Raw genomic sequence first — 22,918 nt, 5'->3', positions numbered from 1 at the left:
TCAAGACAGCCTATGTGATGACAAAATCAGCTATCAGATTAGCACTGTTTTAATTTAGAACCTACTAAACATGATAAAGAAATCTCCAAGTGAAAACCTCATCTTCATATGACCATCGATGTAGAAGGAGCAGTGATAAAAAGATTATAAAGATGGCCACAGTGGTGTTCATATTAGATATCATATTGGCACCATTTTCAATGAGGACCAACTAGACATCATCAAAAGAGCTTTTGTTAAAACCCCATTTTGATGCAACTATCCATTCGGGAGGAGTAGCTATAGCAAGATTTTCAAGAGCCTGCTGTGCACCATTTTCAGTTGAGACCAATTAAACATCATACTAAATCTTTTAGTGAAAACCTCATGTTGATAAAGCCATCTATTTAGAAGGAGCAAAGATAAAAAGATTTTCAAGATGCCATTGTGTGGTGGCCATATTAAATGTCAGATTGGCATTGTTTTCATTTAAAATAACTGGTCTTCAAAAGAAGGCTCCTGGATCAACATGACATCTTAAATGTTTTAGTGAAAATCACATGTTTATATAACTATCCACTCAGGTGCAGTAACGAAAGCAAGATTTTCAAAATGGCTGTCCATGATGATATCACTGTCCATACTGAGTATTAATAAAAAAAAATTTCAAGATAACCACTGTGATAGCCATACTAGATATCAGAATGGCACCATTTTCATTTAGGACCAATTAGACATCATCAGAAGTTCTTTCAAGTCAAACCCAATGTTGAAATGACCATCTTGGAGGAGTTGCAATGACAAGAATTTAAAGACAGCTTCAACAGTGGCCATACTGGAAGTCCAAGAAGCAACAGTCTGGTCTACGACCAGTACAGATAGTCTTAGTTACTACTTTTGTAAACCTGATTTCTATCAATAAGAGTTTGGGGATTCCATTCAGTGCTGACACACGACATCTGTGAACTTCACTCTCTTGTTTTCTTAACTGATGCCAGCAAGAAATGTTTTATCCACTTACAATGTTTCATGTAGAGTAAAATAGCAACGGAATCATGTACTGCATGGATGAATGAATATGCTTAGCCAACCAGGGCCCTGATAAAGAAAAATGTAAACACTAACATCAAGCTCATGTGTGTTAACTCGTATCAAGTTGATGCCCAAAACAAACATCTTGAATGTTACCATTTTAATACAGTAAAGCACTGGAAATTTTAGATTTGGCAGCCCCCAGGAAGGCATGGAACCACCAAGGTAGTGCATGGTTTATCATCATCCCAAAACAGGCTTAAAGACAGTACTGCATGATGTACATACAAATGTTATAAAGTACTATGATTGATTTTTGTTATTATTTTGCATGTGCATATTTTCTCCAACTTGAAGTTAAATAAAGGTAAGTACACACTTCATAATTCGAGTGCTGCTTGAGTTTACCAGGGAGACCACGCTGAAATATAATCTATAGTACTTACAAAGTGCAAAGCGTGCATAGCGTCACTTAAATCCTTACTTATTCCCAAACATATTATATGCAGATTTTGCTTTATTCATTTCCCCCAAAACGTGCCCTATTGTCATATTCTGGTTAGCTGTGGTCAAACTGCACAATAGCTAAAGATTACCCTTAAATAAACAAGCGAGAAAGCCAGCGTGACTAATTAAAAGTTAATCCTTATCCATGCAACTATTTTGTGAAAACCTCTGGCCCTCTGTCGTAATTCAAAGAAACCATGTTCAACACTATTGTGTGTTATGCAAGCACCAGCAACTGATTGGCAAATAAAGGATTCCCAATCATGTTGAACTAAAGGTACCAAAATAGCCAGCCTCATGTTATACCATTTGCTGTGCTCTGGGCAACTGAATTTAGGCTGGACAATCACTGTTTTTGGTATCCAAATGATGTTGAAAACTAATGTACCCTGTCTTTTCAACCTAATTCCTGTTTACTAAGTCTATAAAAGTTTTTGCCTACCTTAAACACAAGTTATTTGATTAAATTAGCTGTGGTTGAAAAATGGGGAAGTTAATCTTTTTTCTGAAACAGTCAAAATACTACTCTTTTGTTTCACTGCCACATTACAATGACAGAACATATTCCATGCTGATTATATTTGTTATTATCACTGACACATTACAATGACAGAACATATTCCATGCTGATTATATGTGTTATTATCACTGCCACACTACAATGACAGAACATATTCCATGCTGATTATGTGTTATTATTACTGCCACATTACAATGACATAACATATTCCATGCTGATTATATGTTATTATTACTGCCACATTACAATGACATAACATATTCCATGCTGATTATATGTTATTATCAATGACACATTACAATGACATAACATATTCCATGCTGATTATATGTGCTATTATCACTGCCACATTACAATGACATAACATGTTCCATACTGATTATATGTGTTATTACTAGGGCATAACCGACTTTTGATCCGGAAATCGGATTCCACCGGATAGTATGAACTTCCGATTAATTGGAGTCGGACAAGGCAGGAACGACCGATTCGGATAATAAAAATAATAAAGTTGAATTTCTATAGCACCGTGTCTAACACTGCGTGTCATTCGATAGTGCGTTAATAAAGTTAAATAAGAAGTCAGAAAAGTCCAATATGGTCAACACAACGGGGTGAAACAATAATACTTGAGTTAGACTGAAAGATTTAAATTTATTAAAATATATAACACAGTCCTACCCGTTTATGTCAACATCCTCAATAATGAAGGCATAATATTGAATACATTGACACATGCTAATGAGGTATTAAAAGAAAATGATTCCGCAAGAGGCCAACTTTATAGGACCAAACAAAAGCCTGTTTTATTTTTATTTGACCGCGACATTAAAGCATGGCGGCAAGATCAACTAATTGTTGAATAAAGTACAGGATGGAACTGGCCGCTTGCCGACATAAATGATTAAGGCGGGAAAATAAAAGCCTGGCGGCAAGATCAACTAATTGTTGAACAAAGAATGGGTCGGAACTGGCAAAAAAATAAAAAATTTCATGGATTCTTTGTGGCTTTGAACTTCGTTGCATTTTGCTATAGTCCTGCCATATCCTTCCCCTTGTGACATCGGTGTGATATGCAAAACGTGTGTAACACGGTTTAAAAAGTTAATTTGAAAAACCTTTTAATTTAGCATTTCCGATTAATTGAATCGTATCCGGAATCGGAAAAATTTCATGCCCAAAATCCGGAATCGGAAATCAGTAGAAAAATGCTAATCGGTTATGCCCTAGTTACTACCACTGACACATTACAATGACATAACATATTCCATGCTGATTATGTGTTATTATCACTGCCACATTACAATGACATAACATATTCCATGCTGATTATATGTTATTATTACTGCCACATTACAATGACATAACATATTCCATGCTGATTATATGTGCTATTATCATTGCCACATTACAATGACATAACATATTCCATGCTGATTATATGTGCTATTATCACTGCCACATTACAATGACATAACATATTCCATGCTGATTATGTGTTATTATCACTGCCACATTACAATGACATAACATATTCCATGCTGATTATGTGTTATTATCACTGACACATTACAATGACATAACATATTCCATGCTGATTATATGTGTTATTATCACTGCCACATTACAATGACATAACATATTCCATGCTGATTATATGTGTTATTATCACTGCCACATTACAATGACAGAACATATTCCATGCTGATTATGTGTTGTTATCACTGCCACATTACAATGACAGAACATATTCCATGCTGATTATATGTGTTATTATCACTGCCACACTACAATGACAGAACATATTCCATGCTGATTATGTGTTATTATTACTGCCACATTACAATGACATAACATATTCCATGCTGATTATATGTGCTATTATCACTGCCACATTACAATGACATAACATATTCCATGCTGATTATGTGTTATTATTACTGCCACATTACAATGACATAACATATTCCATGCTGATTATATGTGCTATTATCACTGCCACATTACAATGACATAACATATTCCATGCTGATTATGTGTTATTATCACTGCCACATTACAATGACATAACATATTCCATGCTGATTATATGTTATTATTACTGCCACATTACAATGACATAACATATTCCATGCTGATTATATGTGCTATTATCACTGCCACATTACAATGACATAACATATTCCATGCTGATTATGTTATTAAAAGTGCCACATTACAATGACATAACATATTCAATGCTGATTATGTGTTATTATCACTGCCACATTACAATGACATAACATATTTCATGCTGATTATATGTGTTATTATCACTGCCACATTACAATGACAGAACATATTCCATGCTGATTATATGTGTTATTATCACTGCCACATTACATTGTTATTATTATAATATTACTAGTCTCATTCAAATAAAAAAATAAGAATTTTTATTTTCTTACGGTCATGTAAGTTGTAAACATCTTCAACTCTCTGTGCATCCTTGTTACATGGAGGAATTAAAGAGGATTCGGTGCCAAAGGTATCTGAAATTTCATAAAATGAAGCTTGAAAGCAACCTAACACTGAAATATCACACAGAATACAAACTTTAAGATATAAAGTAACATAACAGTTAAGTACCACAAAGAATACAAACTTTAAGATATAAAGAAACATAAATCTGAGGTTTCAAATATAATAGAAATGATTTTGCATAAACATGAACTGTTGGCATCAAAAGTGGAAATCTGTAAGAACTGGTGGGGAGATCATGAATGTGTACACAGAAGAAGAAGAAGATTTTTTCAAACAAGTAAACTAGATTAACTACATTAGTTTATGTTTAAACCTTAAAATTAAGTATCCTGGCTTGCATAGGTAAAATATGGAGTTATTTCAGTGTTGATACCTTATTTACATATTCAGTTTAGAATAGAATCAGACAGGGTAGAGATAGACGTTATGCAGTATGAAGGTAAATACATAAATATACATAGATATACCTTATGCAGTGAGAAGGTAAATACATACACATAAACAGACAGACTTAATGCAGTGAGAAGGTAAATACATAAATATACACAGACAGACCTTATGCAGTGAGAAGGTAAATACATATACATAGACCTTATGCAGTGAGAAGGTAAATACATAAATATACAGACATACCTTATGCAGTGAGAAGGTAAATACATACACAGACATAGACCTTATGCAGTGAGAAGGTAAATACATAAATATACAGACAGACCTTATGCAGTGAGAAGGTAAATACATACACAAACACAGACAGACCTTGTGCAGTGAGAAGGTAAATACATATACATAGACCTTATGCAGTGAGAAGGTAAATACATAAATATACAGACAGACCTTATGCAGTGAGAAGGTAAATACATACACATACACAGACCTTATGCAGTGAGAAGGTAAATACATACACAAACACAGACAGACCTTGTGCAGTGAGAAGGTAAATACATATACATAGACCTTATGCAGTGAGAAGGTAAATACATAAATATACAGACAGACCTTATGCAGTGAGAAGGTAAATACATACACATACATAGACCTTATGCAGTGAGAAGGTAAATACATAAATATACAGACAGACCTTATGCAGTGAGAAGGTAAATACATACACAAACACAGACAGACCTTGTGCAGTGAGAAGGTAAATACATATACATAGACCTTATGCAGTGAGAAGGTAAATACATAAATATACAGACAGACCTTATGCAGTGAGAAGGTAAATACATACACATACACAGACCTTATGCAGTGAGAAGGTAAATACATACACAAACACAGACAGACCTTGTGCAGTGAGAAGGTAAATAATACATATACAAACTGACCTTATGCAGTGAGAAGGTAAATACATAAACACAGCCTGACCTTATGCAGTGAGAAGGTAAATAAATACACATACACAGATAGACCATATGCAGTGAGAAGGTAAATACATACACATAAACAGACCTTATGCAGTGAGAAGGTAAATACACACACAGACATAGTCAGACCTTATGCAGTGAGAAAGTAAATACATAAATATACATAGACTGACCTTATGCAGTGAGAAGGTAAATAAATACACATAAACAGACACACCTTATGCAGTGAGAAGGTAAATACATACACATATATAGACCTTATGCAGTGAGAACGTAAATACATATACATACATAGAACTTATGCAGTGAGAAGGTAAATACATATACATAGACCTTATGCAGTGAGAAGGTAAATACATAAATATACAGACAGACCTTATGCAGTGAGAAGGTAAATACATACACATACATAGACCTTATGCAGTGAGAAGGTAAATACATATACATAGACCTTATGCAGTGAGAAGGTAAATACATATACATAGACCTTATGCAGTGAGAAGGTAAATACATAAATATACAGACAGACCTTATGCAGTGAGAAGGTAAATACATACACATACATAGACCTTATGCAGTGAGAAGGTAAATACATACACAAACACAGACAGACCTTGTGCAGTGAGAAGGTAAATAATACATATACATACTGACCTTATGCAGTGAGAAGGTAAATACATAAACACAGCCTGACCTTATGCAGTGAGAAGGTAAATAAATACACATACACAGATAGACCATATGCAGTGAGAAGGTAAATACATACACATAAACAGACAGACCTTATGCAGTGAGAAGGTAAATACACACACAGACATAGTCAGACCTTATGCAGTGAGAAAGTAAATACATAAATATACATAGACTGACCTTATGCAGTGAGAAGGTAAATAAATACACATAAACAGACACACCTTATGCAGTGAGAAGGTAAATACATACACATACATAGACCTTATGCAGTGAGAAGGTAAATACATATACATACATAGAACTTATGCAGTGAGAAGGTAAATACATATATATACATAGACCTTATGCAGTGAGAAGGTAAATACATATACATACACAGACTGACCTTATGCAGTGAGAAGGTAAATAAATACACATACATAGACCTTATGCAGTGAGAAAGTAAATAAATACACATACATAGACAGACATTATGCAGTGAGAAGATAAATAAATACACATACATAGACCGACCTTATGCAGTGAGAAGGTAAATACATACACACACATAGACCTTATGCAGTGAGAAGGTAAATAAATACACATACATAGACTGATATTATGCAGTGAGAAGATAAATAAATACACATACATAGACCGACCTTATGCAGTGAGAAGGTAAATACATACACACACATAGACCTTATGCAGTGAGAAGGTAAATAAATACACATACATAGACTGATATTATGCAGTGAGAAGATAAATAAATACACATACATAGACAGGCCTATTGCAGTGAGAAGGTAAATAAATACATATACATACATATACTGACCTTATGCAGTGAGAAGGTAATTAAATACACATACATAGACCTTATGCAGTGAGAAGGTAATTAAATACACATACATAGACTGACCTTATGCAGTGAGAAGGTAAATAAATACACACACACAGACAGGCCTTATGCAGTGAGAAGGTAATTAAATACACATACAAAGAGAGACCTTATGCAGTGAGAAGGTAATTAAATACACATACACAGACTGACCTTATGCAGTGAGAAGGTAATTAGATACACATACATAGACTGACCTTATGCAGTGAGAAGGTAAATAAATACATACACATACAGACCTTATGCAGTTAGAAAGTAAATACATATAAACACAATAACTTTATGCAGAGAGGTGCTAAATATATACACCTACACAAAGAGACCTTTTGCAGAAGCTGGGTTAAGTGTCTCTTGTCAAGAAGTCATTTCCTCAAGAGTGTTATCTAACAAATGGATAGAAACAGCCACATACACACAGACCGACAGACCTTGAGTAGAGGTTGGATTCAGTCTTTCTTGTGAAAGAGCCATTTCCACAGCTGATCCCATAGCTTTTTCTAGTTCCTTTGCCTCAACTTTATTACGAATTCTTGACTCCATAGCCTTGCGTTTCCTGGAACTTCCAAATGCACTGGTAAGTTTATCTTTCTGAAGAGAAAGTGAAAGACTCCGTTAATGTAATCGTGTTGGCTGACATACTGATCTTAAGATGATAAGCATTGGAAAATTCAATCGGAGCATCCTCGTCTCTTCCAATGAGAGTTAAACAATTTTAGCTGTCTTAAAGAGAATTGTTAGTAAGCATACTGATATAGTGATTAGAGGTCTCGCTAGGATTTTAAAACTAGGAGTCCAGGACTCCCATTTTGGTAAAAAATAAGAGTCCCACCATCAAAAGTTGCAGTCCCTTCCTTCCTACAGAATCAACACAGACGTGAGTGCATCTGTTTTTAGATGGAGAGGTTTTTGTAATGTAATCACTCACTATAATATAGCTTCATTACAACAGTCCATTGACGGGATCGCAAATTTATGGTTTATTTATTTGTATATGTACTTGTAGTAATTTCAGGCAAATAAATAGTATCTGATTTGCTGTTTTTTATTCGTATTTTCGCAAATACCTGTCAAGTCAGATAACAGCTTAGACTTTAAAGCGCATCTTGCAAATTCCACAACATAGCATTGTCCCATATGTTTCTGACCTACATAATTTGTATTTTAAAGTTAAATCTTTAATAAAATAATACATAGGTTTTGGTTTCAATGATTTGTGTATTTTTCCTAAATATATCTGCCCGATGATTTAAGAAAACAGACAATCTAATAAGCTGGTATATCCCAGACTTAGCACAGTCCGCCATTATTTCCCGTTAGGCCTACTGGTTCACTTACAGTTTCAAACTAATTTTATGACAAAATAGTGTAGAAGAGGCAGTTAATATATATCCAAAGCACTGATTCTGATCTTAAAACACAAGTTCGTTTGTTTTATGATCAAAGGATAGCATGCAGGAAATTGATAGTTGCTACCTTACTCGGAAAAGGGTTAATGGTCAATCAGCTATCAAAACATAATGCTTGTGAATGGGTGAGAGTTTGTCAATGTAACTGACATAAAAACTAGGCCTAGCTACTGATGCCTTGATGAATACATTTCGCTACAACACTAGAACTAACCAGGCCAAGGTGTGGGGCATTTTAAAAAAATATGCGATGGTCAGTCAATGTACCTCTTAAATAATCACAGGGCAAAGTCGTTTTCGCTTTCCTAACAGAAGAAGGCAAAGTTTACATTTTTAGGCGGCTTGTCACCTACTTTATGTACTGACAGCCTCCCTTAAGACGTGTAGCACTTTCGACAGAGCTCCGTAAAAATGATCATCTTCTACCAGCTATATCGTCATTGTTTGATGAACCACCAAAATTACAATTTGTGCTGAAATAAAGTTCATTTCTTGCTCTTTTTAACTGTTTGTTTGGTTTGTTGATAAAAATAAGTGAATGAACAGTAATTTTTATCTAAAAAAGCCAGTTTCACTGTTGGGCACGATTCGGTCAGCTGAATGCCTCGCAGTGAAAGCAAGAAATATTGCATTCGCTAAGGAAATTCCATTTAAACTCCAAAGTCACCAGGTCAACACCTAAAAATAGCACCACATTGTAGAGCAGGGAACGGCCTTTATTTTCATAGAAGTTTGAAATATATATGTTTAAATTAAATTTTCTTGGTAAGCATTCAAAAAATAGGTTCATTTTTCCAGCTAAATATCTCGGCCATTTTTAAAAATTAATATATGATACCTATATGCGCTGGAAAGCCCAATTTTCGCTGAATTTAATGATATACATGGCTTCAAGATCTCATTAAAGGCAGCCAATTGCAAGCGTGTAAACCGCAAGGTCATATTCAAATGTCTCAAGTCACGCACTGCGAGGTGATTCCGAAAGAAATGGCTGACTTCTCATCAACAAGTGGTCCAGATTTTGGTCTCGTTTGTGAGAAATTGCAAAGCACATTGGTAAGTATTGTTTTTCTTGCTTTTCCAAACATTTATGAATATTTTTATACATTTCTTTTATTTTTATTTTAATGGATTAAATAAGATACTCTTCAATAAAATGTGTGTGTACTGCGACAGGAAGTTCACAATTACCGTGTGTTAATCTATCTTGCATTCCGAGACTGCGAGAGTGATTTAATTTTAATAAATAATAACTACCTTTATTGATTCGATGAATTAGTAAAATGAGTGAATAATTAATCACTCTGTTCATAAATATTTTGTGTAGTGCTTGTTTTTTGGCTCATTTCCTCACAGTTATTGGACGTTTATAAACCGGAAGTTGGTTTCTCTCTTACGATGTATCTCTTCTTTCTGTTGTTTTCATCAAAATATTTTTCTTGGTCGAAGTTTCATTGTTATTTTTAGTTGGTCTCTTTGGGAAATCAACACTTTTATACTATTATCATACATCAATAGTAATTAATTTCTGTTATGTCTGTCTGTTCTTTGCTATATAAATAAATAAAAAACACATTTCAATGTCATGATTTGGTATTATGTATAAATATATCAAAACATTTTTTGGAAAAGCAAAACAAAACAAAATGTGCTCACAAAGTTAAAACATCTAAAATTCTACGACCTGAAGATCTCAATCTAGAATATACAAAAAAATAACTTAAAATTTTGATAATTTTTTTTTTACAATGTTTAAGTTTCAAACTGTGGAAGAAAACATTTCAGTTTCCCAAATCTTGCACTGATACAGGTCTTATAAATTATTAACTGTGCTGTTTTGTACTTTTACAGAGAATGAAGACTTCCACCGTATGTCTAGGTGGTTGATTAAAAAGGGCAAAGGGATAAAAATAGCCCTTGAGCATCAAGAGCAAGATGTCATCAACTTCAAGTTTTTTGATCCAGCTCCATCAGCTTAAAAGTAAATTTCCTGTCACTTCTGATCAAATTCAAGAACTTTTTGAAAAGATTTGCTCAGCCTCATGTCAAGATGATTTTAGGCATACAAATTTGCAGAAGGAGATAGATACATCATGCGCTGACAGCTGCTGCAGGAGCAAATTTAGAATCGATTTCTGAATCAGATGATTTGATATTGCTTAAAGCTTTCCTGCTGTATTTGTTTTATTGAAATTTTGATATTATGCAAAGCTGACTGGGGATTTTTAAAAACAGACATGACATTTTGATATTGAATTTGTTATATAACATGCTTTATATATTTCATTAAAATTTTGTTATTGGTTGTGCTCTTCTGCACAGTGCAAATTTTACTTTTTTGTGTGGTTGTATGTTGACGTTGTGTGAGTTCTGCCCAGGGGGTAGGGAGATGTTTTTAAAAAAAATTGTTTTAAATCCTCGGAATATAGAATCATTAGATAGATTGCAGCAGTCTGAACACAATACACCTTAAATTTTAAAAATTGAAAAATAAATGGCCAAGATCTTGAATTTTTAATATTTGCAGCTGTATTTGCCATTGACCAGTTTAGTGAAGATCGTTAATTTGGGCAGTCTGCTACATTGTTATTTCAGAGAATTGAGTTCCCACAAAAATTGAGCAAAGTCTCTGTATAGAATGTAAGAGATTGGGAAAGTTCCAGACTTAAACTGCAATTAGTTTCAATAATATCAAATACTTAATTTGGCCATTTATGCAATTTGACAAATTTGAAGAAAATCTCGGCATTTTATAAAGAATATTTTTACCCATAACTTTTGAACCAGATGAGGTAGACATTTGATCTTTTTTTTTGTTCTTTTAGTTTTATAAAGATCTATATATTGGTTATAAAATCCACACAGAATTTCTAAGTTGAAATTTTGGCTGCCAGTACATACCTTCTTACGAATGGCATTTTGTCAAAGTCTCAAATTGATTCTGAGGTCACGTGCACTGCTTATTCCGCTACATTCGGAAATGAACACAATAACGAAAGCTAAAGTTGTTTATTTGATGTACTTTTATAAATGACCACATGTACATCTCTGGGTCTTTCTGCCTCTGAATTTCAATCACTGTAATTATCAGTACATTTTCCCACCCAGCTGCCAGTCAAAGCCTTTGAACTTGCCATCCGGCTATTGCATCATGTTCTTTATTATGTACTCGTATAAAATGGCAACATGTTCATCAGGGGGTCTTTCAGTCACTGAATGCTGTCATTGTAAATATCAGCACAGCTAATTGATCAACACATTGTCCCACAAAGCAGGTAGCTGAAGCAGGACTGGCAAGTCTTTGAATTTTGCTGCACATCTATTACGTGCGTACGGAGGACTCACGCATCAGTGATTTTCTGTGTCCCAGATCAAAAATTGGTGTCCAAATATAACGTAATTAAGCATTTCCGAGATCTCTGGTGATACCACTCATATGTGTATGTTTTTTGGTGGACAAATATCCAGCGAGATATGTGAAGAATTGACTATCATAATTAAAAACAGGCATAGAAAATAACATTAAATTTTAAAAGAATCAAAGAAACTAAAGCACTTTCAATTTTTTCTTTTTTTCCTCAACATCTGTATGAAAAAATCATAAGGTATAATTAAACTTTCATTGCCTAAAATTGTTAATTATGCCACTTTCGGTGACAACACATCATCAAGTCAATGTGAAGTCAATAAGTTTATTATGATGTTACAACAACTATGGCCTCTAGGACAGTTCAGAAAGGCCACAGGTTTTCTAAGTTAAAATGATATTTAAAAACAAATGTCAATCAATAAATACAAAAAACATACAAGTATATACAGTATATAATAAACAAAAACATCTTATTGGAACTGATACCTAACGGTATGATTTCTTTGCTTCAGTAACTGAATGACAAGTTCTGGGAACATATTTCCTCTATAATTCTTCGAAGTGATTGTTAATCAAGATTTATAAGACTTCTTAATCAAGATTCCTCTTTCATCCATGTAAAAGATATGGAAACAGTCTCTGGATCAATTGCATTGTACAGTAATGAAACTCAACACATACCTTTTCTATGTACGATAGATCGTTCAACAGACTGGTTCCATTACTTTCCTTCTCCACGACTGTACAAACAGAAAAAAGACATACTACTATGTGTCCCATTATGATTACTGCATCACAAAAAAGATCAATGTTGTAAGTTAAAAGTCATATGAGAAAAACAAATTTGTGAAAGAACAAGGTACATTTACAAATTTGCTTAAAACACTATTATGTAAACAAGTAATTAACTTGCCATTTGAAATTACATAGTCTTTTTTTTAAACATTTTCACCCCCTCCCCCGGACTGGAATATTTTTCTAATATTAGCAAAATCTACTATATATACTTGCTTACAATGTAAACTGCAAACAACAAAAATCCTGATCCGCTGTAGCATAATGTGCCTGCAAATCTGGGTCTGTGTTGTTTGCTCTATTGATAACTCCTAAAAAAATCCACAGACCCTGATCTGTCAGTGCATAATACAACAGCAGAACCGGGTCTGTGCAGTTGGACTCAACATATAAGCATGTATATACGGGATATAAGTTTACAACTTAGAATGGAATGGAAAAATAGTTTCACATTTTTGCACTACTGCATATTTAATTGTCACCATAGTTTTTTAAATTTAAAACATAATAAAACTTTATGCAAAATTACCACCAACTGTTCTGTGTAAGGACAGTTATTTTCACATTGGACCCAGAGGAAAATCATATTGATCCCTCTTTCTGTCCAAATGACTTTTAAGCTACACAAATTATTAAAACTACTTTGAAATTTTTGTTACTATGACTTCCAAAGTTAAAACCTAAATGAGAACCTCTCAAAATTAATGACTTTCTACTGTCTTAATGCACATTTTTTAGTAAATTATGTTTCTCTGAGAATATTTACATAATCAAATTAACATTACAAAAATAACTTCACTTCCTACCAAATCCAGCCTTCCTGAAAAGATGACAAAATTTGTCTTTTCCATCTATATAACAGTTAGAAAAAGGAAATACATTGATGCTCTTATCCATTATCTAAACTTAACACTGATGATGGCTACCCAGGTTGTTTAGAAGTTTTCATTTAATTGATACATCAACTACAATGCTGACATTTGTGGGAGGTGTGGGTGGAATTTAGAGTAATATAATCTGATAGGTTTTTCTGCATGAACATAATTTACTGAAAGAATTTCCGTATTCCTTCAAACAGAATTCCCTGATGACATTAACATTAGGAAGGTAGGTAAATGGAGGAGGAAATGCTGAGCATTCTACATCTACGACAGGCACCCTTCAAGGGAACAATGTATTCTCTTATGAATGACAACCTGCTCTCCGAACATGAAAGCAACACAGTATGCAACCACATAACCCATATGGACGAGTGGTCTAAAGCGCTCACCATTCCGGATCACTGCCATCTCACCTCTGTCTGCATGGGTTCGAGTCCAAGGCTCGGCTAGCGTGGTTACGTGGGAAAGCCTGCCAGTAGCTTCTCGTGGGTTCTTCCCTGGGTTTTCCAGGGTTCTTCCTCCACCAGTTATACTGGCCGCCATGTATAGCCTATCTTGTGCTGAAAAATGGCGTTAAACCCTAGAACAACAACAACCACATAACCCATAATGATCATACACAGATCAGAGCATAATGGATTCTTCTTAACAACAAATATTCCAGGAAAATGCAGCAAAAGCACTAAACCCACATCTGTGAGGTTGTGCTGAAATCAACTGGACCTGATGGTCATATGAACCTCAGCCACTGGACGCATTAGATTCATTATTTGCCTTTTGTCTCTGCAGAGCTAGCTCATGGAGATAAAAACAAAAATGGTTGAATGTGCATGCCAGCAAACTTCTTATTCATCTTGGATTGAAATGTTGCATTGGAACATGAGTTTTGCAGAAACCAGTCCAAGTTCAAGAGTAGAAACAATTTAGTTATTTTGAAACTTCAGAGTACATTTGAGGTGTTATATCCTACTTCCCAGACCTTCACTAGAAAAATAGGGACATCATGTCCCATAACTTTTCTCCATGTGTTTCATGTAATGATTGAGGAAGGGACTGTGTCTTGCCTTGCCACCTCTTCTGGCATACAGACCAATGAGAGATCACTCTTTCATTGCCCACTGACAGCATCCTATTCTCACATACAAAGCCTGGCTGTCATCGGACAACTGAACCATCTGATCTGAAATTGAGAAAGTTTAGGTCCCCTGAAAGGGCATGCAACTCACTCACTCTGTGTATCATAGCTAAAGCTAACAGAAAGCAACATCTCCTATGGTAGAAGCTTCAGTGAGATTCTGATTAAAGCCCCTAACTGATTTGAGTTGAACCATTTCAAAGAACATAAAAGGTTCCATTTACGAATGAGGGTATGAAACTTTTGGCCAATTAAACCTTTTAGACCTTTATCATGGTCTTGATGTCTGAAATTGAATTTTATGTTATGGTAGTCTTTTAACAGCAACTAAAGTTGACTCTTTCTCCTGAAAAACCTTGAGAAAAAAGTCAGCCAACTGCAGGATTGCAGCACTCAATAGGGAAAATATTGTTGATCATGCAACACTCCCTGAAAACACTCCACTCAAAAGCCTTCAATGTAGAGGACCTTCTAGTTTGCAGGATTCACTCTGCAGCTGAAGCTGAAATTCATGTCTTAAAAAGACTCTCCTTACAAAAGCCAGGTATTAAGCAACTCATCAAACAGATCATTCACCCTGGAGTTGTCTCACCTTAGTTACTTTTGGTACCAAAACTGGGGAGGGGACCAAAACTCTCTCAATTCAATGATACTCCATCTACATCAATGGATGCCTCCAATCCACAAAAATCCAAAGAAAGACTGACCAATGATATGACCACTTGCTGAGAAGGATCTGGTCACTTATGGATACTAAGGAAGCCAAGAACTTGAGCTTGTTGAAAAGATGTCTCATCTGAACAGTTATCTTTAGCTGGGAGCACCAAAACAGAAATTACAAATCAGACTACCCAGGTCAGGTGATTTCATCCCCACCAGGAAGTAAGTCATCACTTTTGAGTTGTCCAACATAAGAGCTACTTTAATGCAGGGCTGGTCCTCTAAAAAAAAAAGACTTGACTATAGACTTAATTTCTAGAGGCTAATGTGATGAAGTAGCCCCACCTGACATTTATCATGGTGAAACAGGACAATAGATGGGATCGCCAACAACACAGACTTGCATCTAAGCATACAATTACTGAAGGCTGGGGCTTTCCAGAGGGGTTACTACTGTAAGCCAATTTTAGCTGTGCCACTGACACTGAAATAATGGTACTTGGGCCATGATCATAAATCACAGTCAGAATCAAGTGGAAATGTGGTGCCAATGGGCCAGCAGGGACACCTGCAAAAGGCACATGAAAAGACGAGAAGAATGAAATCTGCTGCCATATTATGCAAACCAATGAGTTGCAAGACCTTCTCAATGAAATCAGCTCTTACTGAAGTCAAATCCACGAGTTCAATAATTTAATCAATACCACATGTATATTTAAGGGGACAGACAACACTGGTCAGACACTCAATGCCAAAAAAAGACTACATGAATCCTTACCTTTTCCATTTCACTAAGGGGCCTACAGTACCGAAAGGGACAGAGGATCAATCCTGACTTCACCAAATTACTCTTATGACTATGACTTTCTAAGGTGTCCAGATATGCCAAGTTTGCTGTTGGCTAAGTCGTCACAACATAGCTTTTGTGAATGCCCATGTACTGATGAGGACACTGAAAGGGAGTGCAAGAAATCAGCATATTTTTCCTTGGTAGGTAAACTGAAGGAATTTGCATGAAGCCAGGTGATTAGGAACATGGAAATATCATTGGTTAGGTCTAGACCAACTGCAAATTTGGCACTGCAATGTGTATTGTTGAGCTGAATGAGGTCCATGACTAGCCATTTTTCAAATTGGTTCTGGGCACTAGAAAAAGCCTGGAGTAACACCCCTGAGAGATTGTTTTGTGAACTGTACCCATCGGCCACTTTCCATGTAATGCCTTGATTTCCTTCTGCAAAATTTCACTCAATTTGACAACATGTCTGTCATGAAAGAAAATGGAATGGATGATGAACAAAAGAAAATCTGAAGACCCTCATACAACCTGCATCACTCATTCATTTTGCAAATATAGTTCAATCCGATAATGTTGGTAATGAAGGATCCTGATGCCAATTGGTAGGCTGTCTGCTGGTGGCACTTTGCATGTCGAAAGCATATGTAGAGATGCTTGGGGAAGGAGAAACCTCAGCTATTCTTTTTATTAAACTGCCTCCTGAACTGAGGTGCCTGTTGCCACCAGAAATCACATTGAGGAAGAAAATGCAGTTGTTGGGCATATTCATCCTCTTACCTCTTTGCCAAAGATCATTTTTGCAGAAGTAATGATCTGGCCTGATACCAATGCAGGTGGAAGGCAAGATGCAGCTTTTGTAACAGTTGATGATGTACGACCTCAATTCTACTGCCAAATAGTAACAGAGACCCAAAAGGTGCAACTCCTGCCTGATATTTTCACAAGTTGAAAAACGGCCAGCTAAATTTTACATGGAAAATATTGCTACAATTTTTAAGAACAAACTTTGCAGACCTGCCAACCCTAGAGACAATCTCATTAAGGTAGACAACCAAGCGAAACAAATACTTAGCAAAAATAAATAGCTTGGTTTCACAGATACGCTCCATTGTGGGCAACTGATTTTCAGAGAATTTCTTTACTGGCACTTAGTGATATCCTCAAGGATGATAAGAAGTTTTAGCATTACTCTCAATGAAATCAAGTCATCAATATTGTACTAATTGAACAATACAAAAATTGAGCTTTGACGTAGGCAATTGTCTCACGAAATAAATGGTGCTAGTTTTTTTAAAAAAGAAATGAATCTTGTTTGGTGGTGTATCAACAGATAGTCTAGTTCCCAGCTACTTTGGCTCCCGACTTTGTAGAATACTAGTTCACACTAATCCGGGAACCAGGCTAACCATTAAAACAAAAAGCAGTGATGTAAAATGTATTTTTTCGCGTATACGTGATGGCTGTTGAAACTAGTTCAAACAATCTTTCACATGTTGGACTTTTGAAAATAAATGTCATTTATACAGAATAATGGACAACTTCATTAGAAAAAGGGCATTTATTAACAATCATTGTCGATGAGATTTTAAAAGTTAGATTCAGTCAATAAATAGCCCAGTCCCCACCCCCTGCAGTTTTCGCAATGTATAAGCAGATTTTTAAAAAAATGTTGAGGTCCCTCAATAACTTGCGCCTTCGCTTATAGTACAGTCTATGTTTGTGGACCCTGTTGTGCATGAGTTATTGATGGAGAGGTGTGGTGACACCCTCTCACAACCTGCATTTGAATGTAGAACAATGAATACTGCCTTCGTGAACCTAAACAATTTGTCTTCGAACTGGCCAGTTGCAGCCTTGAGTTTATTGAAAAGATCCCATCACTTGTCAACTGTTTAGTGTATAAGATCTCTGGATCAATTTGTCCACTTGGTAATTCAAAAACTAAAGATATCTTGCATGTGGGTTTCTTTGGGTTCCACACATGCAAATCTCCTTGGGAAATACACCACACTGCTGAAATCATTCACTGACATAACCAACCATGCTGCTTGAGAAGTTCTTTATTCATGGAAAACCTCTTAACTACGCAATCAAATTTATGTAATGGTCCCTTACATCTATATAGAATTCCAACTGGACACATATATAATAGTCCCTGACATCTTACAGAATTCCCATTGGCCACATATGTATTATCCCATATATCTTTATAGAATTCTCACTGGCCATTTGTGTAATGGTCCCTTACATCTTTATAGAATTCTCACTGGCCATTTGTGTAATGGTCCCTTACATATTTAAAGAATTCTCACTAGCCACTTGTGTAATAGTCCCATACATCTTTATAGAATTTTCACTGGCCATTTGTGTAATGGTCCCTTATATCTTTATAGAATTCTCACTGGCCATTTGTGTAATGGTCCCTTACACCTTTATAGAATTCTCACTGGCCACTTGTGTAATGGTCCTTATAGAATTCTCACTGGCCACTTGTGTAATAGTTCCTTATATCTTTATAGAAGATGCCTTGGCCAATCGTGTAATAGTCTCTTATATCTTAATTGAATTTGCACTGGCCACTCATGTAATAATAATAATAATAATGAGGACTTCATATAGTGTTAATTGCCAGTCCAACAAATTTCATGCTTGTCCTGCCATTCGGACAGCTGAAGAGTGTGCTGGATGGTTGATTCAGTTGCTGACTAAAAAAAGTATGCACAGCTGTCAGATGGAATATAGGCTCTTGAACTGCCCATATAGAATGTGCAAGCAAACTGGATGGATCAGACAATGACGGTTCCATATACCATGAAACTGATGTTATGCAGCACAGCTAGCAATGTTAACAGACCACCTTAAAGCTTAAATATGGTAAATATATGGTTGATGGGTAACCACATGGTGGTGGTAAGGGGAGGTAATGTATCAGCATTTCTTCCCCTTGTCTATATGATACATTGACAGAAAAGACATGGGGGGTGGGACAGGAGGGCGGGATTCAGGAAGTAGCATAGGTTTCTATTCCCAACATTAATAAGATTGAAAAATGTATTCAAATGAGAATAAAATTTCCAGGAATCCATGTTCATTTTTTCTGTCCATTCACTCTTTTTACCTGCAAAGTACTGAAACTATCTCAGATATTCTTCAGAAACTCCAACATAAGAAACACATTAAGACCAAACATTTTCTCATAAGCTGGAGTTAATATGTTTACAAGAAAAGCACAGTACAAAAAAACTTTTCATGGTCGGTGACCTTTAACTTAATATCATCAATATTAGACCAAAGAAATTATTGTACAACCTGTAAAGGTAAACTCAAAAGCTATTTTAAATCCATAATTATGAATTTTTTATTTAAAATACTGAAGTGGCATCATTTGTTGTATTCTTTGGATACAACCATAAACAGGGTTTTATAAAAATCCAGTCATACTTGTTAGTGCTATTGTACACATAAACCACTATAGATAAAGCTTTAGCCAAAAATAATTTGGCCTTCAAATCAATGTCAGAGTGCAAACATTTGGCCTTCAAATCAGTGTCAGAGTGCAAACATTTGGCCTTCAAATCAATGTCAGAGTGCAAACATTTGGCCTTCAAATCAATGTCAGAGTGCAAACATTTGGCCTTCAAATCAGTGTCAGAGTGCAAACATTTGGCCTTCAAATCAATGTCAGAGTGCAAACATTTGGCCTTCAAATCAATGTCAGAGTGCAAACATTTGGCCTTCAAATCAATGTCAGAGTGCAAACATTTGGCCTTCAAATCAATGTCAGAGTGCAAACATTTGGCCTTCAAATCAATGTCAGAGTGCAAACATTTGGCCTTCAAATCAGTGTCAGAGTGCAAACATTTGGCCTTCAAATCAATGTCAGAGTGCAAACATTTGGCCTTCAAATCAGTGTCAGAGTGCAAACATTTGGCCTTCAAATCAGTGTCAGAGTGCAAACTCTCAACAGGTTTGCTGAATGAAACTAAACAGAAAGTATATTCAAAATTCATATGCATATAGGTAAGTCACCATGGCTGCAGAAAGTGAAGAACAAAAGTACAAGCAGTGAAATTTTACCTGACCCCAGGTCCATTTAAACTATGTTAAATAACAAGACCAGTTAAGATTGTGCTTAAGTTGCAGCTTCTCAAAGTTACTGGATGTTACTGATCATTTTCTTTTCCAGGTTAGAATGATCCTGACCTCCCCCATCTAGACCCCTATAATTCTAGGATCATTGGTATTCTTATACTTGTAAGGTTTGATAAAGGATATGCTCAAACCATTTCCAGATCACTGTAACCTTTACTCTCATAGACCCCTAATCAATCCAATAGGTTTCATATTCATGCAAATGATAAAATACCAGGCAAATATTATGTGAACTGATTGATAATGTAGAAACAATAGTCAACATCTTGATGGACTTGTTCGGAAACTGAATAGGTAACAGCTTGATGAGCATCCTTGGAAACTGAACAGGTAACAGTTTGATGAGCATCCTTGGAAACTGAACAGGTAACAGTTTGATGAGCATCCTTGGAAACTGAACAGGTAACAGTTTGATGAGCATCCTTGGAAACTGAACAGGTAACAGTTTGATAAGCATCCTTGGAAACTGAACAGGTAACAGCTTGATGAGCATCCTTGGAAACTGAATAGGTAACAGCTTGATAAGCATCCTTGGAAACTGAACAGGTAACAGCTTGATGAACATCCTTGGAAAATGAATAGGTCACAGCTTGATGAGCATCCTTAGAAAATGAATAGGCAACAGCTTGATAAGCATCCTTGGAAAATATATAGGTAACACCTTGATGAACATCCATGGTAAATGAATAGGCAATAGCTTGATGAATATCCATGGTAAATGAATAGCAACAGCTTGATGAACATCCTTGGTAAATGAATAGGCAACATCTAGATGGACATTCTTGGTAAATGAATAGGCATCAGCTTGATGAACATCCTTGGTAAATGAATAGGCAATAGCTTGATGAACATCCATGGTAAATGAATAGGCATCAGCTTGATGGACATTCTTGGTAAATGAATAGGCATCAGCCTGATGAACATCCTTGGTAAATGAATAGGCAACAGCTTGATGAACATCCATGGTAAATGAATAGGCAATAGCTTGATGAACATCCTTGGTAAATGAATAGGCAATAGCTAGATGGACATGAGCAGTAGATAATACACCTTACATTGTAGCAGACATTTAAAACAAAACAAAAACATTTCAAATTATAAATCATTTGATAAGCGTCTGTGAAACTAACCACATACTATCTGCAATAACCACTTACCGTTGTGAAATGGACGTAAATTGAACATTTCTACATCACAAACTTTCATTTTCCCTCTCTTCTTGTCAAGGACTCCAACGTAGTATCTAAAACAGAACAATTAAACTTATGGAAAGAGATGTAAATCATAGGACCAATTCTCGATTTTTACATTCTTCTACTCAGTATAATCTCCACTTCTTAGCTGTTCACACAATGCCTACTAAAAACTCAATCTATTAGCAACAGTGGGTACGTCAATAAGAATTAAGTGTACAAAAATAATAACACAGAATAAACTGTTATAGCAAATAATGGAGGTTGCAGACTCCATTTTAAGTCCTATTTGTTCTCTCCATTGCTGTCATTTGTATAATGCATCATACTGTAGGCTTTTACTATCACAGAATATTTAAGCAATCTGGTATACAGGATGTGATGCTTGCAACAGATAGCTTCTGGAAACCAGAGTATATCAATGGTCAACAGATTTTTGTGAAGTTTAACAGATCTACTGTACCTGTGTCCAAGGACAAACTCTGGTCTATAGATTTCATACAACAAAAGTAAACATTCACAGCAAACTGATGCACGGTTTGCTTTAGCTCATACTTATAATATAGTGTCAAAGTTGGCCTTATAATGGTCTATTCAAGAAGGAGATATCTCTGTAGGCCTGATAATGGTCTATTCAAGAATGAGAGATCTCTGTAGGCCTGATAATGGTCTATTCAAGGAGATATTTCTGTAGGCCTGATAATGGTCTATTCAAGAATGCGACATCTCTGGAGGCCTGATAATGGTCTATTCAAGAATGAGACATCTCTGGAGGCCTGATAATGGTCTATTCAAGAATGAGACATCTCTGGAGGCCTGAGAATGGTCTATTCAAGAATGAGACATCTCTGGAGGCCTGATAATGGTCTATTCAAGAATGAGACATCTCTGTAGGCCTGATAATGGTCTATTCAAGGAGACATCTCTGTAGGCCTGGTAATGGACTATTCTAGGACCAGACCTCTCTGTAGTCCTGATAATGGTCTATTCTAGGACCAGACCTCTCTTAGTCCTGATAATGGACTA

At 35.6% G+C, this 22,918-nt stretch overlaps 1 protein-coding gene across 1 annotated transcript in view; it reads right to left on the bottom strand.

The window, feature by feature from the left end:
• LOC149797473 (DNA-directed RNA polymerase I subunit RPA49-like) overlaps positions 1 to 22,918 on the bottom strand; it is a 61,165-nt gene that overhangs the window by 26,790 nt on the left and 11,457 nt on the right. The window contains exons 4-7 of the mRNA XM_089962285.1: positions 21,857 to 21,942; positions 12,959 to 13,017; positions 7,930 to 8,089; positions 4,486 to 4,569 (exon numbers count right to left, since the gene is read on the bottom strand). Coding sequence (XP_089818411.1) covers positions 4,486 to 4,569; positions 7,930 to 8,089; positions 12,959 to 13,017; positions 21,857 to 21,942 — 389 coding nt within the window. The remainder of the gene's footprint in view (positions 1 to 4,485; positions 4,570 to 7,929; positions 8,090 to 12,958; positions 13,018 to 21,856; positions 21,943 to 22,918) is intronic.

Source organism: Sinohyriopsis cumingii, chromosome 6 (assembly GCF_028554795.1).
Source record: "Sinohyriopsis cumingii isolate HCF-2022 chromosome 6, ASM2855479v2, whole genome shotgun sequence".
NCBI lineage: Eukaryota > Metazoa > Mollusca > Bivalvia > Unionida > Unionidae > Sinohyriopsis > Sinohyriopsis cumingii.
The sequence above is the reverse complement of the archived record's forward strand: the minus strand, read 5'-3'. Positions and strand labels throughout refer to the sequence as shown.